Source organism: Temnothorax curvispinosus, unplaced genomic scaffold (assembly GCF_003070985.1).
Source record: "Temnothorax curvispinosus isolate PA1 unplaced genomic scaffold, ASM307098v1 QBEX01014901.1, whole genome shotgun sequence".
Lineage (NCBI taxonomy): Eukaryota > Metazoa > Arthropoda > Insecta > Hymenoptera > Formicidae > Temnothorax > Temnothorax curvispinosus.
In genome coordinates this window covers 463,211-476,768 of record NW_020224681.1, presented here as the reverse complement: position 1 = coordinate 476,768, position 13,558 = coordinate 463,211, and the positions used below count along the sequence as shown (strand labels likewise).

Below are 13,558 nucleotides of genomic sequence, written 5' to 3'. Positions count from 1 at the left end.
CAGCTGATTCTATATACAGCTGATTATTTAAAGAACCGAACACTTACCGAGAGTTCACAGTGCACGTTATAGAAATGTTACATTATTAGATATGCACATATAACAATTATAATGTAATAAGACTGAACAGGGAAAAATAAACTGTAACGACCCAAATATTCTTTTTCTAATTTTCCTGATTTTTTAAATAAATAATTTATTCGTATTTATACAAGAAAGAAATATGATTTAATGAAATGTGATAAAAATGTGGGGAAATTTGTGAGTTATCACAGTCTCTCAAGCAACAACCTAAATCAATCGGTTTCCATAAAAAACTACCATATTGAAAAAATCATACGAGATGTAAACTCCAAAACATCTTCAGACATATAGAATAAATATGAAAGTACGATTTCAGGGAACCTTGGGTTGAGCGATGCCATTGTTCTGAGAATTAGTGTGTTGCGTTTGCTCAGCAGCTGTTTGCAGAAGTCTTGTTCGACGTCTTGTATAATGTTGCCACAGTAGAATCTGCTGATCGTCAATAAACTTTGTACATTGAGAATTCACAACTTCTCTTCTAAAGTGCTCGTACTGCAATAAATCCAGGAAGTACAAGCACATGGGGTACTTTAAATACTTTGCATATTCCGGTTCTTTCCAGTATAACAGGTACTTGAGATAATTAATAAATGTTGTGTCTTTGAAGTAGCCACGCTGTGCCAAAACTAGAATCATATTTATCATAAATAAAACAAGTTTTTCTTTTAAAGCTAATTATAAATAAGGAATGCAGAAGGATCATTCTTGCTTACAATTCAAATAATTTGGATTGGCGAGGCATTGCACAAATTCTAACTCAACCTGAAATCGTAATCGCTGTTGATCATCTGTCTCTGGAGCTCCTGAAATATAAATTTTGCAGTATTCTTCTTTTTCTTCTTTCGAGATGAGATTGAGAGAAAAGCTCGTCGATTAACTTTGTAACGATATAACGTAATACGCAATTAGATAAAAAATAAAGATGGTTGTTACATAGCTCAATAAGTTAAAGACAGGTTAGGTTAAAGCAAAAATATTTTATGTCAAGTAATTTTTTTGAAATTTATTTCAGTCACAACGTATTAAAGACTAAGATAGCTGTATAATTGAGAAAAAATAGGTTAGAATAGAGAGATGCTAAACGTAGAACGAAGAACAAGAACGTACCGTTCATTCCAATGAAAGATGGTTTTCTGCCTTTCATGAGCCCCGGCGGATCATCCAGTCGGTTCATAGTACATCAACTGTCGAATATTTGATACTTGTCGTCCTTACAACAAACATACGAAAATGATGCTTGGCAAGTATTTCACAACTCAATTCACACAAATGAATGCAAATGAACTCGTCGGCCGTCAAATCAAATGCGAAATACCGATGCCCTTTCGTTTATACTTGTTTATGCCGTCAACCCGGTATCGGTGCTGTGTGGTTACGCGCAGTTATGTGATAATTGTGATATTGGTATGTCGGTATGTGCCGTATGCCGTATGTGGTATCCTGTCACGTCGGCGTCGTCCGGGTCATCATAAACGTCACCCATAACCCTATCATTCTCGTCAGTCGTCAACACGCCGATTGCAGCGCCAAGCCATGGGAAACTAATCGGAACGAATATATCGCGCACGACGTTTGAAACAACCGCTTATATAACGTTTACGTGACTCGTTTATATAACTAATTATACTTTTTTTTTATGTCGTTACATATATATGTATATATACATATATATACTATATATCAGATTTTACATCACAGTTATGTTATTTAAATGAGAGCTATAACAAAATTCTGAAATAAATTTGTCACCACTTATGGTCCAGACTGAATAATGTTATTGATAGCCTAATGATAGTGATTTAATAAGAATATGCTTATCAGCATCAAAATTTAAATCGGTTATCGATTTAACCTCGCTGCCCACCAGCTTTAGAATTTCATATAACCCACCTGGGATCATTTTTTACCCCGCTTATAATTCCTTATTTTATATTAAAAAGAAAAGAGATTTTGACATATAAATAAAAGATTTTTAATGTATAAACATTTTTATTGAAAGCAAAAGTAACATAAAGCATAACATTATCTTTGAATGTATAAAGCTGGAACACGAGAAACACAAATTACGTATTTCGGCATGTTCATATTACAACTTGCATAGAATTAATGAAATGCAAGTTTTTACATGATATTATATCTAAACGGTGGGTTAATGCTTGTAAAATTACACCAAAACATTAAAAATACATTATTACATACAACCCAAAATTGACCCTAGTTTTATATTTTTCACAATAAAAAAATATTTGTAACAGTTTAAGAATGAAAATTGCTGAAAACTTTTAGCATAAAGTATGAAAAAACCATATCTAGGAGTTGAAAGCGAAATAAATATTGAAAAAAACCAGAAAATATCGCCATTTTTAGGTGCGTGGGGTAAAAAAAAACCCCAGGTGGGTGACGAGGAGTTAAATGGATTTACTGTCCAAATAAAAAGCTGTGTTTTTAAAGACCGACAAAAAATCGGCGCGCGGTTTACTGAGTTTGGAAAAAGTGTACAAAATTCCCACAATATTATTATTGATTAATTGTGTAAAATCCAATCCGGACTGTAAATGGTGTTTTTCTCTCTAATTGATTGTACATTGTAAAACGGTCATGTTTCACTTACTGTTAATAATTATTTACGATATTGCAATCCCCGTTCCTATGTGCATGTCGATTGTTGACAATTTGTTTTATGTATAAAACATAATGGTAAAATTATATAACAATGTACAATGTGCAGCAACGACAAACAAAGTTCAAGAAAAATGTCTCTTAATGCATAACGATAGCAAGTTATCAGAACATAATTTCTGTCTGTCAAGAATTTAATTAGTGATTTCAGTTATAGTGAAGATATAATTGTATGTTGTCTGTATTAAGTTGTTGTCTGTATCACGTATACTAGCTTCGTGGGATAAAACGCAAATCTTCGTATGGTCACGCATAGTGCTACCTTGAGAGTCGGTGAGTAATAATCGCGTCATATTCCAGTCGAGTGTTCATCAAGCAAGTAATTTCTCGCATGAGAGTTATACGCGCCTGAGTAAAAGGTAACTGTTTCTATCTTATTTTAACATAATTATTCTAAAATATCTATTTATATTATAATATTCTCCAATCTAATTTCTATATATATCGTGAATTAAATATTTAAAATTAAAGACATTTATCTTTTCTATATTAAATATCGGACGACAAGAGTTAGGCGGGCATATAGTGGAGTGGGGCACCATCGCGACTCGCAGAGAATCGCATGGTATTTTTGGGGACGCATCCTCCACATACCATCTCTCGTTACATCCAACCATACACTGCTCTCCATCACTATCATCCATGATCGACATCGACATACATATCCCCAAAACTTGTTTAGGACATAAATTACATCTTTATGTAAAAGTGATAACATTTCAATTAATCTGAATAATTACTCCTTAATTTTAATAAACGTTAAAAATATTTCTTATATTAATAGAAAGTTACATACAAGTGAAGTCAACTATGTCGCTGGTTAAGAGGATTTCCTACGAGGAAGAAAAGAAAAAAAATCCCGAGTTGAAAGATTCCGATATACAAATTCTAAAGGACTGGGCCATGAAACAGTCGCATCTTCCGAAAATTTTAGACGTTGAATACGTATTGTTCTTGCACAGTAATTACTATCGTATTGAGGCTGCTAAGAACACCATTGAAGAATATTACACTTCCAGGACTCACATGCCAGAATTTTTCTCCGACAGGGATCCACTTGGGACAAAGCAATTGCGAGAGATATTCAAAGTTGTGTGAGTATTAAAAATTTGTTTACGTATTCAAGTAATAAATATTTTAACAATATATCCAAGTGCATGGTGACAGTTAATAGACTTTGAGATATTTCATGTCATAAGGTTTCATATGTTTGAATATATCTTCATTTTTATTCGTACATTTCTAAAGTGAAAATTAAAATTATAATAAATAATAAGTAATATAAAGGTAAAAAAATAAAAAGGAGCTGTCGAGCTTAAATATCCATAAAAAATCTAGATATAAAAATAAAATTCAATCCACGTGTGCGTAAAATAATTAAATTTATTTAAAAAGGGCGTCGATGACACTGCCAATGACAACGAAGGAAGGATACAAACTTGTTTATTCGAGATTAATAGATTATGAACCGTCACGTTTTGTTTATAACGACGTCATGAAGTACTTTTCTATGGTGGTTGACTTGTGGTTGTACACCGAAGGGACCGCCGAGGGTCATATAATTATTATAGATATGGCAGATGTTACCTTCGCACATGCTGGCCGTCTTAGTCCCATGGGGATTAAGAGATATCTTTATTATTTACAAGAAGCTATACCAATCAGACTTAAAGGTCTGCACTTTATTAACACCAACGCAGTCATGGATATCATTTTGTCGATGATGAAGCCGTTTATGAAAAAAGAGTTAATGGAGGTGGTAAGAACAATAAAAATATTTTACATTAAACATAAAAGAGTTCCACGCATGTAAATAAATAAAAAAGATTTTGTTTTTTACTTAATTCCGGATCAATTTTTATTTGAAACTTGTTTACCAAAAATAATTTATATTAAGAGTCAAAAGATCAGTACGCGGTGAGTATAATAATAACGTTTTCTCTAAAAAGAAATAGATTCAACATACATTATTATTATTATTATTATTATTTGATTTCTAAATTTTTTAAATATAGTAATGACTAATGAATACGTCTTATATACATACACATACGTATAATAATACATTTTCGATATATTTTCAGTTACATATTCACCCCACGAACTCAACGAAGGACACGCTGGCAACGTTTGTGCCACTGGAAGCATTCCCTTGCGATATAGGTTTAGGTGGAAAAGCTAAACCGTTGAAAGAACAACAGGAGGAGATATTAAAAAAGATAGAAGATCATCGTGAATGGTATCTACAAGATGAAATCACGGGTCGTGTAAACGAAGCATTAAGAGTAGGCAAAAGCAAGACGATGGATTTGTTCGGGGTCGAGGGAAGTTTCAAGAAACTAGATATAGATTGACTCGTTTAATTTATGTCGAAAGTATAACTACATAAAATTGCTTAAAATACAATATATTTATATCGATCTATATCGATTCATAAATATACAATTTTTTATATTCACGTGTGAGAATCGCACGAAATAAGTAAATATTTTATGCTTATAACACAATAGAATTAACAATAATACAAATATAACAATTATCCAAAATTTCATCATAGTTTATTCATTGGCAATTAATTAATTGATTTTGCAAAAACGATTTACGCGGTTCATATGTCTCGAAGATTCCAAAAAACGTAATATGCAGTCTATGATAATCACGATATAATATATAAGTTAAAAGATCTCTAGAAAAAAGTGATATTAATCCATATTAACTAATATTTAAAACGTTATAATAATACATCGTAATTCCAAGTATGATCTAAATATTGTGATGGAATATTAAATAGCTTTAACACCAACAACCGGCGGAGATGTAATTCTGTAAAATTGTAATGTCATTCTGCTATTATGTTCATAAATTTAATCTAATATACATATAAGCAAAATTTTTTACTCAAAGTCTTGAATTTTGACATTTTAATCACGGCACTAGAATCTTACAACGCAATCTGTAAAGTGCGATATTATTTGAAAAATCGAGAAGTGGATTTATTTTGATTATGTTTCTCATAATTATGGATCATAATTAACATAATACGCAATTATTATAGATATACGTAACGCACTTTTGTACGTAGCATGCATAATAGATTTATTCACTCGCGTTATATAGTTCTTAGAATCACTAGATGCAATTTTCTTACAATTTATTTCAACCTGCTACGTTAAAGACAATAAAAGGAGTTAACATACAATATAATGTAGAGTATTAATTCAATTAATACGTTTCGTGCCGCGTCTACTGATGTTGTGTTCTCCATTTAAGCCGTCTCTAACATTTTGAAATGTAACATAGTTATCATATAATGTACCATCGTTGTAGTACACGCGGTCTGAATGGACAGTCGCGTAAAAACGGCGCGACATGGAACGTGTTAAAAACAATAAGATTTATATAACGCAATACAAATGAGATCTACAAGCATATACAATCAATTATAGTGCATTAGCGTTCTTTATATAATTATGCCTCAATCTCTTTTTTGTTATTTAGCTATTAACTTGTAAATAGCTGTTTGAAATTAATATTTTTTATCGCGCGATCGTGACTACGCAGATGGAATATTTTAGTCTTCGTGGAGCGCAATATGAAAGTAATCGTTCTCGGCGTGTCGAACGCTCGAAACGCTCGAAACGCTCGAAACTCTCGGACATTCTCTTTTAGAAATCAGTGTGTAATCGACTTATCGCGTGCGCAGTAGCGATATTCTGTGCTGTGTTACCAACATTTGTAGGACAGATCCACCTGTGAATAACCGGTTAAGGAACAACTGGTCAAGGTAGATTGACGATCTAATTTTTTCTCTAACTAAAAATCTCATTTCCGCGTCTGCGAAAGTTGAAATGTGCTAAATATGGAAAGTGTATTATAGAAAATCATTAATAAAAGGAGAATCTTTTGTATTGTGTATTGTGTGTGTATGTGTACATGTAATATATAATCGTATTTTTGAATTTCAAAAATATGCGTATAGAGAAAGGAAAGAAAGAAGATTAATATAAATTTAAAATAAAGTCACATATATGAAATGCTAAGGTTTTTAACTTAATGTTGTGTATCTATATATGTATATAATATATAATCACAGAAAAAATAAGTACAAATTTTAATGAATAGATACATTCACTAAACTAACGTATCTGGCTTATCTTGATTATTAAAAAATGTTATCTACGATAACGATAGTGATGCGTTTTTACAGTTTCAGATTTTTTTCGAATTATATGTTATAGCAACGTATTGTTCTATCTCGCAAGAGATATTTTTTATATCAATACAAGTATATCGCGTATCTGATACAGTTTCTAATACAGTTCAAAACAACATTATCGAGTTTATAATTGATTTAGTATCATATCAATCGTATTTTTAATTAATTAAAAGTAAACGTTTGCGCTCAATATACATATGTATGTTTATATTTTTTTCTTGTTTCTTTTGCATGATTTCATATAATTCTTTTTCTCTTTCCCGCAAGTGTATTTAAAAAAATATATATATATATTGTATATAAACGAGGACAAATTTGTAGGTCGATCAGAGCACCGATGTCTGCACTACCGACTCGATATGTTAGTATAGAAGAAGAGTGCAAGCGAAATCCGGAACTCAAGATGTCAGATCTGCAAATGTTAAAGGATTGGATGGAAAAGCAGCCTCATCTGCCACGAATAGAGATGGTGTATCTTGTTATGTTTCTGCACAGTAACTATTATCGCATAGAGCCGACCAAGAAGACGATAGACAATTTTTTTACCATAAGAACGCTTTTGCCAGAAGTGTTCTGTAATAGAGATCCAATCGCGTGGAAAGAATTGCGAAAGGCCTTCTCTGTCATGTAAGTAATCCTGTTAAATTATTAAGATCACCAAGTATCATTAAAAATCATATGGAAATATAAGAAAAAATTAAGTATTCTTTCGATAACAGAGCAGCTGTGCCATTAGAGGAAAAAACTAAAGAAGGATACGTCATGACACTTGTCAGATTTCTGGATCCGAATCCGAATAAATTCGATCATTTCGAGTGCACTAAGTATCTGCTTATGACGTGCGAGGTTCAAAATGTGGTGCATGGCACCAGCGAGGGATTGGTTGTTATTCTTGACGCAGCTGGCCTGTCTTTCAGCCATGTCGCTGCTATGAATTTAATGGGATTAAAAAAAGTTTTATTCTATATACAAGAAGCTGCTCCGGTTCGATTGAAGGCCTTACACGTACTGAACGCTATGCCCATAGTAGATACGTTTTTGAATTTGTTAAAACCCTTCATAAAGAAGGAAATGATGAATCTTGTAAGTCAATGGCATGTTAAGTCTCTTCTTTTTAAGAAACATTTAAGAAGGAAAAAATATAAGATATGAATGTACATTTATTACTTTAGCTGCATTTTCATTCAAACATGGAAACCGTGAAGAAATATCTACCTATCAAAGCTTTGCCAAACGAGTACGGTGGGAAAGCGGGACCTATCGAAGAAATAGCAGCTAAGCATATCCAATTGTTGGAAGAATTTCGCGATTACTTTCAGTATGACGAAGCTAATGGACGAGTGAACGAATCTTTGCGAGTTGGCAAATGCGAAAGTGCGGAAAATCTATTCGGTGTAGACGGTAGCTTTAAAAAGTTGGAGCTAGATTAATCAGTTGAATTTAAATTTCTTCAAAAAAATTTTTAATATTTTGTGTGTCCCCTCTCTCTCTCTCTCTCTTTCTCTCTCCCTTCCTTCCTCCCTCCCTCCCTCCCTCCCTCCCTCCCTCCCTCCCTCTGTCTCTCTCTCTCCCTCTCTCCCGCTCTTCAAATACTACAAAGCATCATATTTTTGTTCAGTAATTTTTTTACCATTTATATAAGTTATATTATATCAACATTTACAAAGGTAAACACAAAAGAGGATTTGTATAATATAATTCGATTGTTAAATTATCTCAATAATTATATTATTTTGTGATACACAATTTGTATGCATAATTATTGTTATGTAACTAACAATAAGTTACTTGAAAGATTATAATAGTTTATTATACGTACACATGCATGTTCATCACTCCTTAAGCGTTTCAATTGTTTGTGCCACAAGTAAGCACTACTAATTGTAAAACCTTGTATAACTTGACGCGCATACATGTGTGTTGCGATCGTATAATGCTCGAATAGAAGTTACACGTATCGCAACGCATAATTTTCCGCATGCATACCACTCTAATTAGAACTGATTTATAATACAAATTAAACTCGTATATCTGCAGTAGAAAACCGGTTCCAGCCAGCAGTGTTCGCTAAATCTCTCAACGGTTCGCTTTACTAGCTTTGAAAATATCATATTGAAAATTCGGAAGGAAAGAAAAAGAGGTATTTAATAATCGTTATACTTATGTTGTCATTTTCATACTGTTGTTAAGCATGGAGTAATAAATGATATATTATAATTATAATTATAATTACTGAGAGGCGTTTTAATTAATTTTTGATCAAGGAATAATAACTAGAATATTCCAAGCTTGATTAACATCGAGTATAAATTAACTATAATACTATTTAGTAATCCCGCTTTGCATGCATTAGTTTCTGACTAGTGGTTGTTCAGAAAATAACTTTTTATCAGAGTTATCTGTTTAAAAAATTTCTTATTTTCTGACCAATAACCAACCAATTTTACGGCATTTTTTTTCAATTTGTGACCATATAACAAATTCAAAACAGTAAAAACTGAATTGATTTTTCTCAGATATTTTTCTATTCAGATACAATAAAGTACATTTTAAGCTGCAATTCAAATTGCAATGTCAATAATGAAAAGAATCACATTAGAAGAAGAAATGAAGAAGAATCCTCAACTGAAGCTATCCGATATACAATCACTGAGAGAGTGGTGCGAGAAACAACCGCACTTGCCAAAAATCGAGGATAGTTTTCTCGCCTTATTCCTTCACAGTAATTATTATCAAATGGAACCAACGAAAAACACAATCGAAAATTACTACACAACCAGGACGCATTTACCAGAATTTTTTTGCAATCGGGATCCGCTCGAAGAAAAGAAACTACAACAAGCCTTCAAAGTCACGTAAGCGATTTTACGAATATTATAGTGAGTGAATAGTGGTATATAACTTGTTCGTGTATAAAACGGCTAATTTTTATAATATTTGAAATGTTAAAAGTATAATATATATATACACTTTGAGATCTGTACATAAAATAACGCAAATCCTACAATATGTAGATATATAGATATACTAGTATTTAATTGTAGATTTTTAAGAATAATGCAGAGTAATTTTGCTAATATTTTGATGTATAGAGAGGAAAGTGCCCTATTATGAGACAGAATCCAAATATGAGATACGTTAAGCTAAAAGGCTCTATATAAGCCCTATTTGTTGATCCCACCATGAAAAAACCCCCCCATCTCATATTAGAATCCTATCTCATAATAGAGCACTTTCCTCTATTGATATATTAATAATAATTGAGACAAATTGATTTGTGACTTAAAAAGGGCTATACTTTCCCTAAATGGAATAACAAAAGACGGTTACAAGATTATATATGGAACATATCTGGACCCCGATCCTTCTAACTATATCTTCAATGACAACGCGAAATATTCCACGATGTTACACGACATATATTTTCTGACGGATGGTACGAACAACGGTTATACTTATATTGTCGATGCTAGTAAACTATCATTTGGTCATGTCGCGCGAATGAGTCCATTGGGATTGAAGAAAATGTTGTACTACATCCAAAATGCGGCACCGATGCGTCTAAAAGGAATCCATGTCATAAACGCGCCATCCGCCATGGAATTGTTTATGAACACGGCGAAACCTTTCATGAAGAAAGAGATAATGGACATAGTAAATATCACAAATCGATTAATTAAATTCAAAGCGATCAAATAATTCTGTAATGTCTGAACAAATAATTATTTTTAATTGTATTTCTATATAAACTTAAACAAACCTCATTATGCAAAATATAATTTTTGATCGTCACCGATAAACGTAGAAATTTTTGTGTCTAATTGTCCGTAATATTAAAATTTTTATAACCGAAAAAATTATACTAATTTCAATGCTACTATATCCTATTTACAATTAGTACTCAGGAAAGTTTTTCTAAATCATCTCATTTACTTTTCTTATACATAGATACATTTTCATCCATCGTTTAAGAGCCTTTCCGAATATATTCCGGTGGACGTGCTGCCGAACGAGATGGGGGGAAAAGCAGGCTCTGTACATGAATTAGCGGAAATTCAAGTGAAGAAACTCGAAGATTATCGCGAATGGTTCCTGCTAGATGAGGTAAATAGACGCGTTAATGAAGCGTCGAGAATCGGCAAAAGCAAGTCAGTGAACGATTTGTTCGGTATAGAGGGTAGTTTTAAAAAACTCGATATAGATTAATATATTAGATAATTTTTTTATATATTTTAATATAGCTGATTATTCCATTTTTATTTAATCTCTTTTGTAATATATTATTTTGTACCTTGCACTTTACGTAACGTTTTACGTAATCGTGCATCGTGCATCTATCCGAGTAAAAACAATTATTTATGCGAGAATGTCGTAATCGCTGCAATTTATTAATAATTTATTAGTAATTGTTAATATACACGGTATCGCAGAATCAATGTATCACAAGAATAGCAATTACAAGAATAGCAATAATATCAAGTTTAATTATAAAATTGTATAGTAGAGACTGAAAAAGAAATTTTAGTAAATAATAATCTCCATTTTGATATTTCCGATTAAAAGTTTTTTGTTGTTAAAGAGTACGAGGTCAGATTTTGCGATACCTTGTATGTCAGAGATATCTATCTGGTGATGTTGCGCGCCGGGAGCGAGCAAAAACAGAAGATGAATAAAAAAGCAACAAACGATCGCTTGCTCGCCAACATCTAATAAATATCTAAAATCTAAACGATCTTGTGATAAAAGTTCAAGGTATAAACAGGTGCAATAAATTTTCATTATATTTTATGCAAATAACATAGACAATCTAAAGGTACAAAATCCAATTAATTTATATATACTTTTGCGTTCTAATAGTACTAGAAATTTCACATATTATACCTACAATAAAAGCGATGGAATATTTATAAGATTAGGTCGCAAAGACCATGAGATATCAAGTCTTTTTTTATTGAAACAGTTTGAGTCCTGACTAATTGTTTAGACTAGCTTCTAAACATTGTGAATAATAAAGTGAAAGAAAAAAAGAATTTTAAAAATAATCACATTATTATATATAAATCTATCATATTTGTGCAACACATCCTAACACTGCAAGGAGATAACAAAGTATGTAAAAAATATTGTAAAAAATTATTTTCTTAAAAACCAAAAGGTATTAAATATGAAATAATCGGAGTTCTATTATTATTAGAAAATAATAAATGTTAAACAGTATTACCTAAATCACTATCAGTTTATTGAATTGTTAATCCAGTTTTTAAAACATTTATTATAGAAATTTATACTTTTATAAATAACTATTTTGTATACTTAAATTCATATGCGCGCGTGCGCGCGCGCAAGCTACAATGAATCGGGCTTGAGTTAATAGAAAAATATAAATCTTATAAGTAGCGATATCGACGAGATATAAAAAATATTTCCCGTAAAAAAAGAAAAGGTAAAAAAAAGACGTACGTGCTGACGATATCACAATCGGGAATTATCATGTCGTTAGGAATTATATTTACGTACATTTATATTGTATCTAGAACTTGTTCAATAAATTGAGTGGTTGTAACGCTTTCAATCAATGAATAATAAACACATAATATCAAATAAACTGCTTCTTACAGTTCCATTCATCAATGACACAGATGCGAGCAGATATCCGTTCTCAATAAATGCAGTGTTCAACTATATAATTTAACAGGAAAACTATATAGTTCTACTCGAGAATTAATAAACATTCAAATAAAAACTATTAATACTGCAAATAATTTTTGAAGAACGAAAGGATCGATTATGCGAACCATATTACATTCGGATTGACAAGAGACTTCTATAAGTGGGCTGTTCAGCATAATAAATAGTTTTCGAAAATTACGCATTATTCTTTTTTTAGCTGCAGTTTTTTACAAATTATTACAATTGGATAATATAATAAATATTACTTAATCATTACCTGTTATCGGATGTAATATACTTGCAGTGTAAACTATTTTCCATCTATAGTTATTTGCTGAAGATAGTAGCTGCGCGTAGCTGCGACTAATACCGACTAATCTCTAAATATATCATGAATTGACAATGTATTGACGTAATACATTTTTCATAGATTTATCTTAATACTATTTTACTGCTTATTAGCGTAACGTAATCTTCAGCACGCCAATGACAAACTAAACTATTTTCACATGGCATTCGCATGTTTTTTAAAGTCATTCTAATAGCTTCTGTTGAGATGCGATTTCTCTTTTGTGACACAAACACTTTTAAAAATGTTACGTGTCACGTATAATCACGTGTCTAATGATAGAGTACTAGATAACTATTAAATGTAGATTTGTATGTGTATAGATTCATCCGTGTGCAGCTAATATCCCAGAAACTCTATATTTTTATATATGTATGTCATCATGTTTTATCCATTTTTTAATATTTAGACGTAGATAATTTTCGATGTAAATAATCGACATGATTAATATACATATGCAATAAATAAATATTAATACTGATCTATACTGACATAGTAAATTATTGATACAATATTATTACGATAAATAACTCCCTCACACTTTGTTTGTTTTATATTAG

At 31.6% G+C, this 13,558-nt stretch overlaps 3 protein-coding genes across 5 annotated transcripts; 2 read left to right on the top strand and 1 right to left on the bottom strand.

The window, feature by feature from the left end:
• Window positions 1-195: 195 nt before the first annotated feature.
• Window positions 196-1,589, bottom strand: LOC112465099 (mediator of RNA polymerase II transcription subunit 31). Its single transcript, XM_025032486.1, has 3 exons — window positions 1,192-1,589; window positions 798-887; window positions 196-710 (listed from the first exon to the last, which is right to left on the bottom strand). Exons 1-3 carry the CDS (start codon window positions 1,256-1,258, stop codon window positions 397-399), a joined length of 471 nt encoding a protein of 156 aa, XP_024888254.1. The 5' UTR covers window positions 1,259-1,589; the 3' UTR covers window positions 196-396.
• A 1,422-nt stretch (window positions 1,590-3,011) lies between these two features.
• LOC112465123 lies at window positions 3,012-8,488 on the top strand. The gene is made up of 8 exons (XM_025032525.1): window positions 3,012-3,122; window positions 3,548-3,857; window positions 4,159-4,522; window positions 4,848-5,111; window positions 6,447-6,547; window positions 7,301-7,606; window positions 7,699-8,062; window positions 8,152-8,488. Exons 2-8 carry the CDS (start codon window positions 3,574-3,576, stop codon window positions 8,407-8,409), a joined length of 1,941 nt encoding a protein of 646 aa, XP_024888293.1. The 5' UTR covers window positions 3,012-3,122; window positions 3,548-3,573; the 3' UTR covers window positions 8,410-8,488.
• Window positions 8,489-8,507: 19 nt separating this feature from the next.
• Window positions 8,508-13,422, top strand: LOC112465094 (alpha-tocopherol transfer protein-like). 3 transcript variants are annotated; one of them, XM_025032474.1, is made up of 5 exons: window positions 8,508-9,119; window positions 9,496-9,834; window positions 10,270-10,633; window positions 10,928-11,083; window positions 12,598-13,422. In XM_025032474.1, exons 2-5 carry the CDS (start codon window positions 9,551-9,553, stop codon window positions 12,643-12,645), a joined length of 852 nt encoding a protein of 283 aa, XP_024888242.1. In that variant the 5' UTR covers window positions 8,508-9,119; window positions 9,496-9,550; the 3' UTR covers window positions 12,646-13,422. The 3 variants fall into 3 exon arrangements, with proteins under 3 accessions (XP_024888242.1, XP_024888241.1, XP_024888240.1); XM_025032473.1 differs by lacking the exon at window positions 12,598-13,422 and having other exon boundaries at window positions 9,512-9,834; window positions 10,928-12,584; XM_025032472.1 differs by lacking the exon at window positions 12,598-13,422 and having other exon boundaries at window positions 10,928-12,584.
• Window positions 13,423-13,558: the final 136 nt, after the last annotated feature.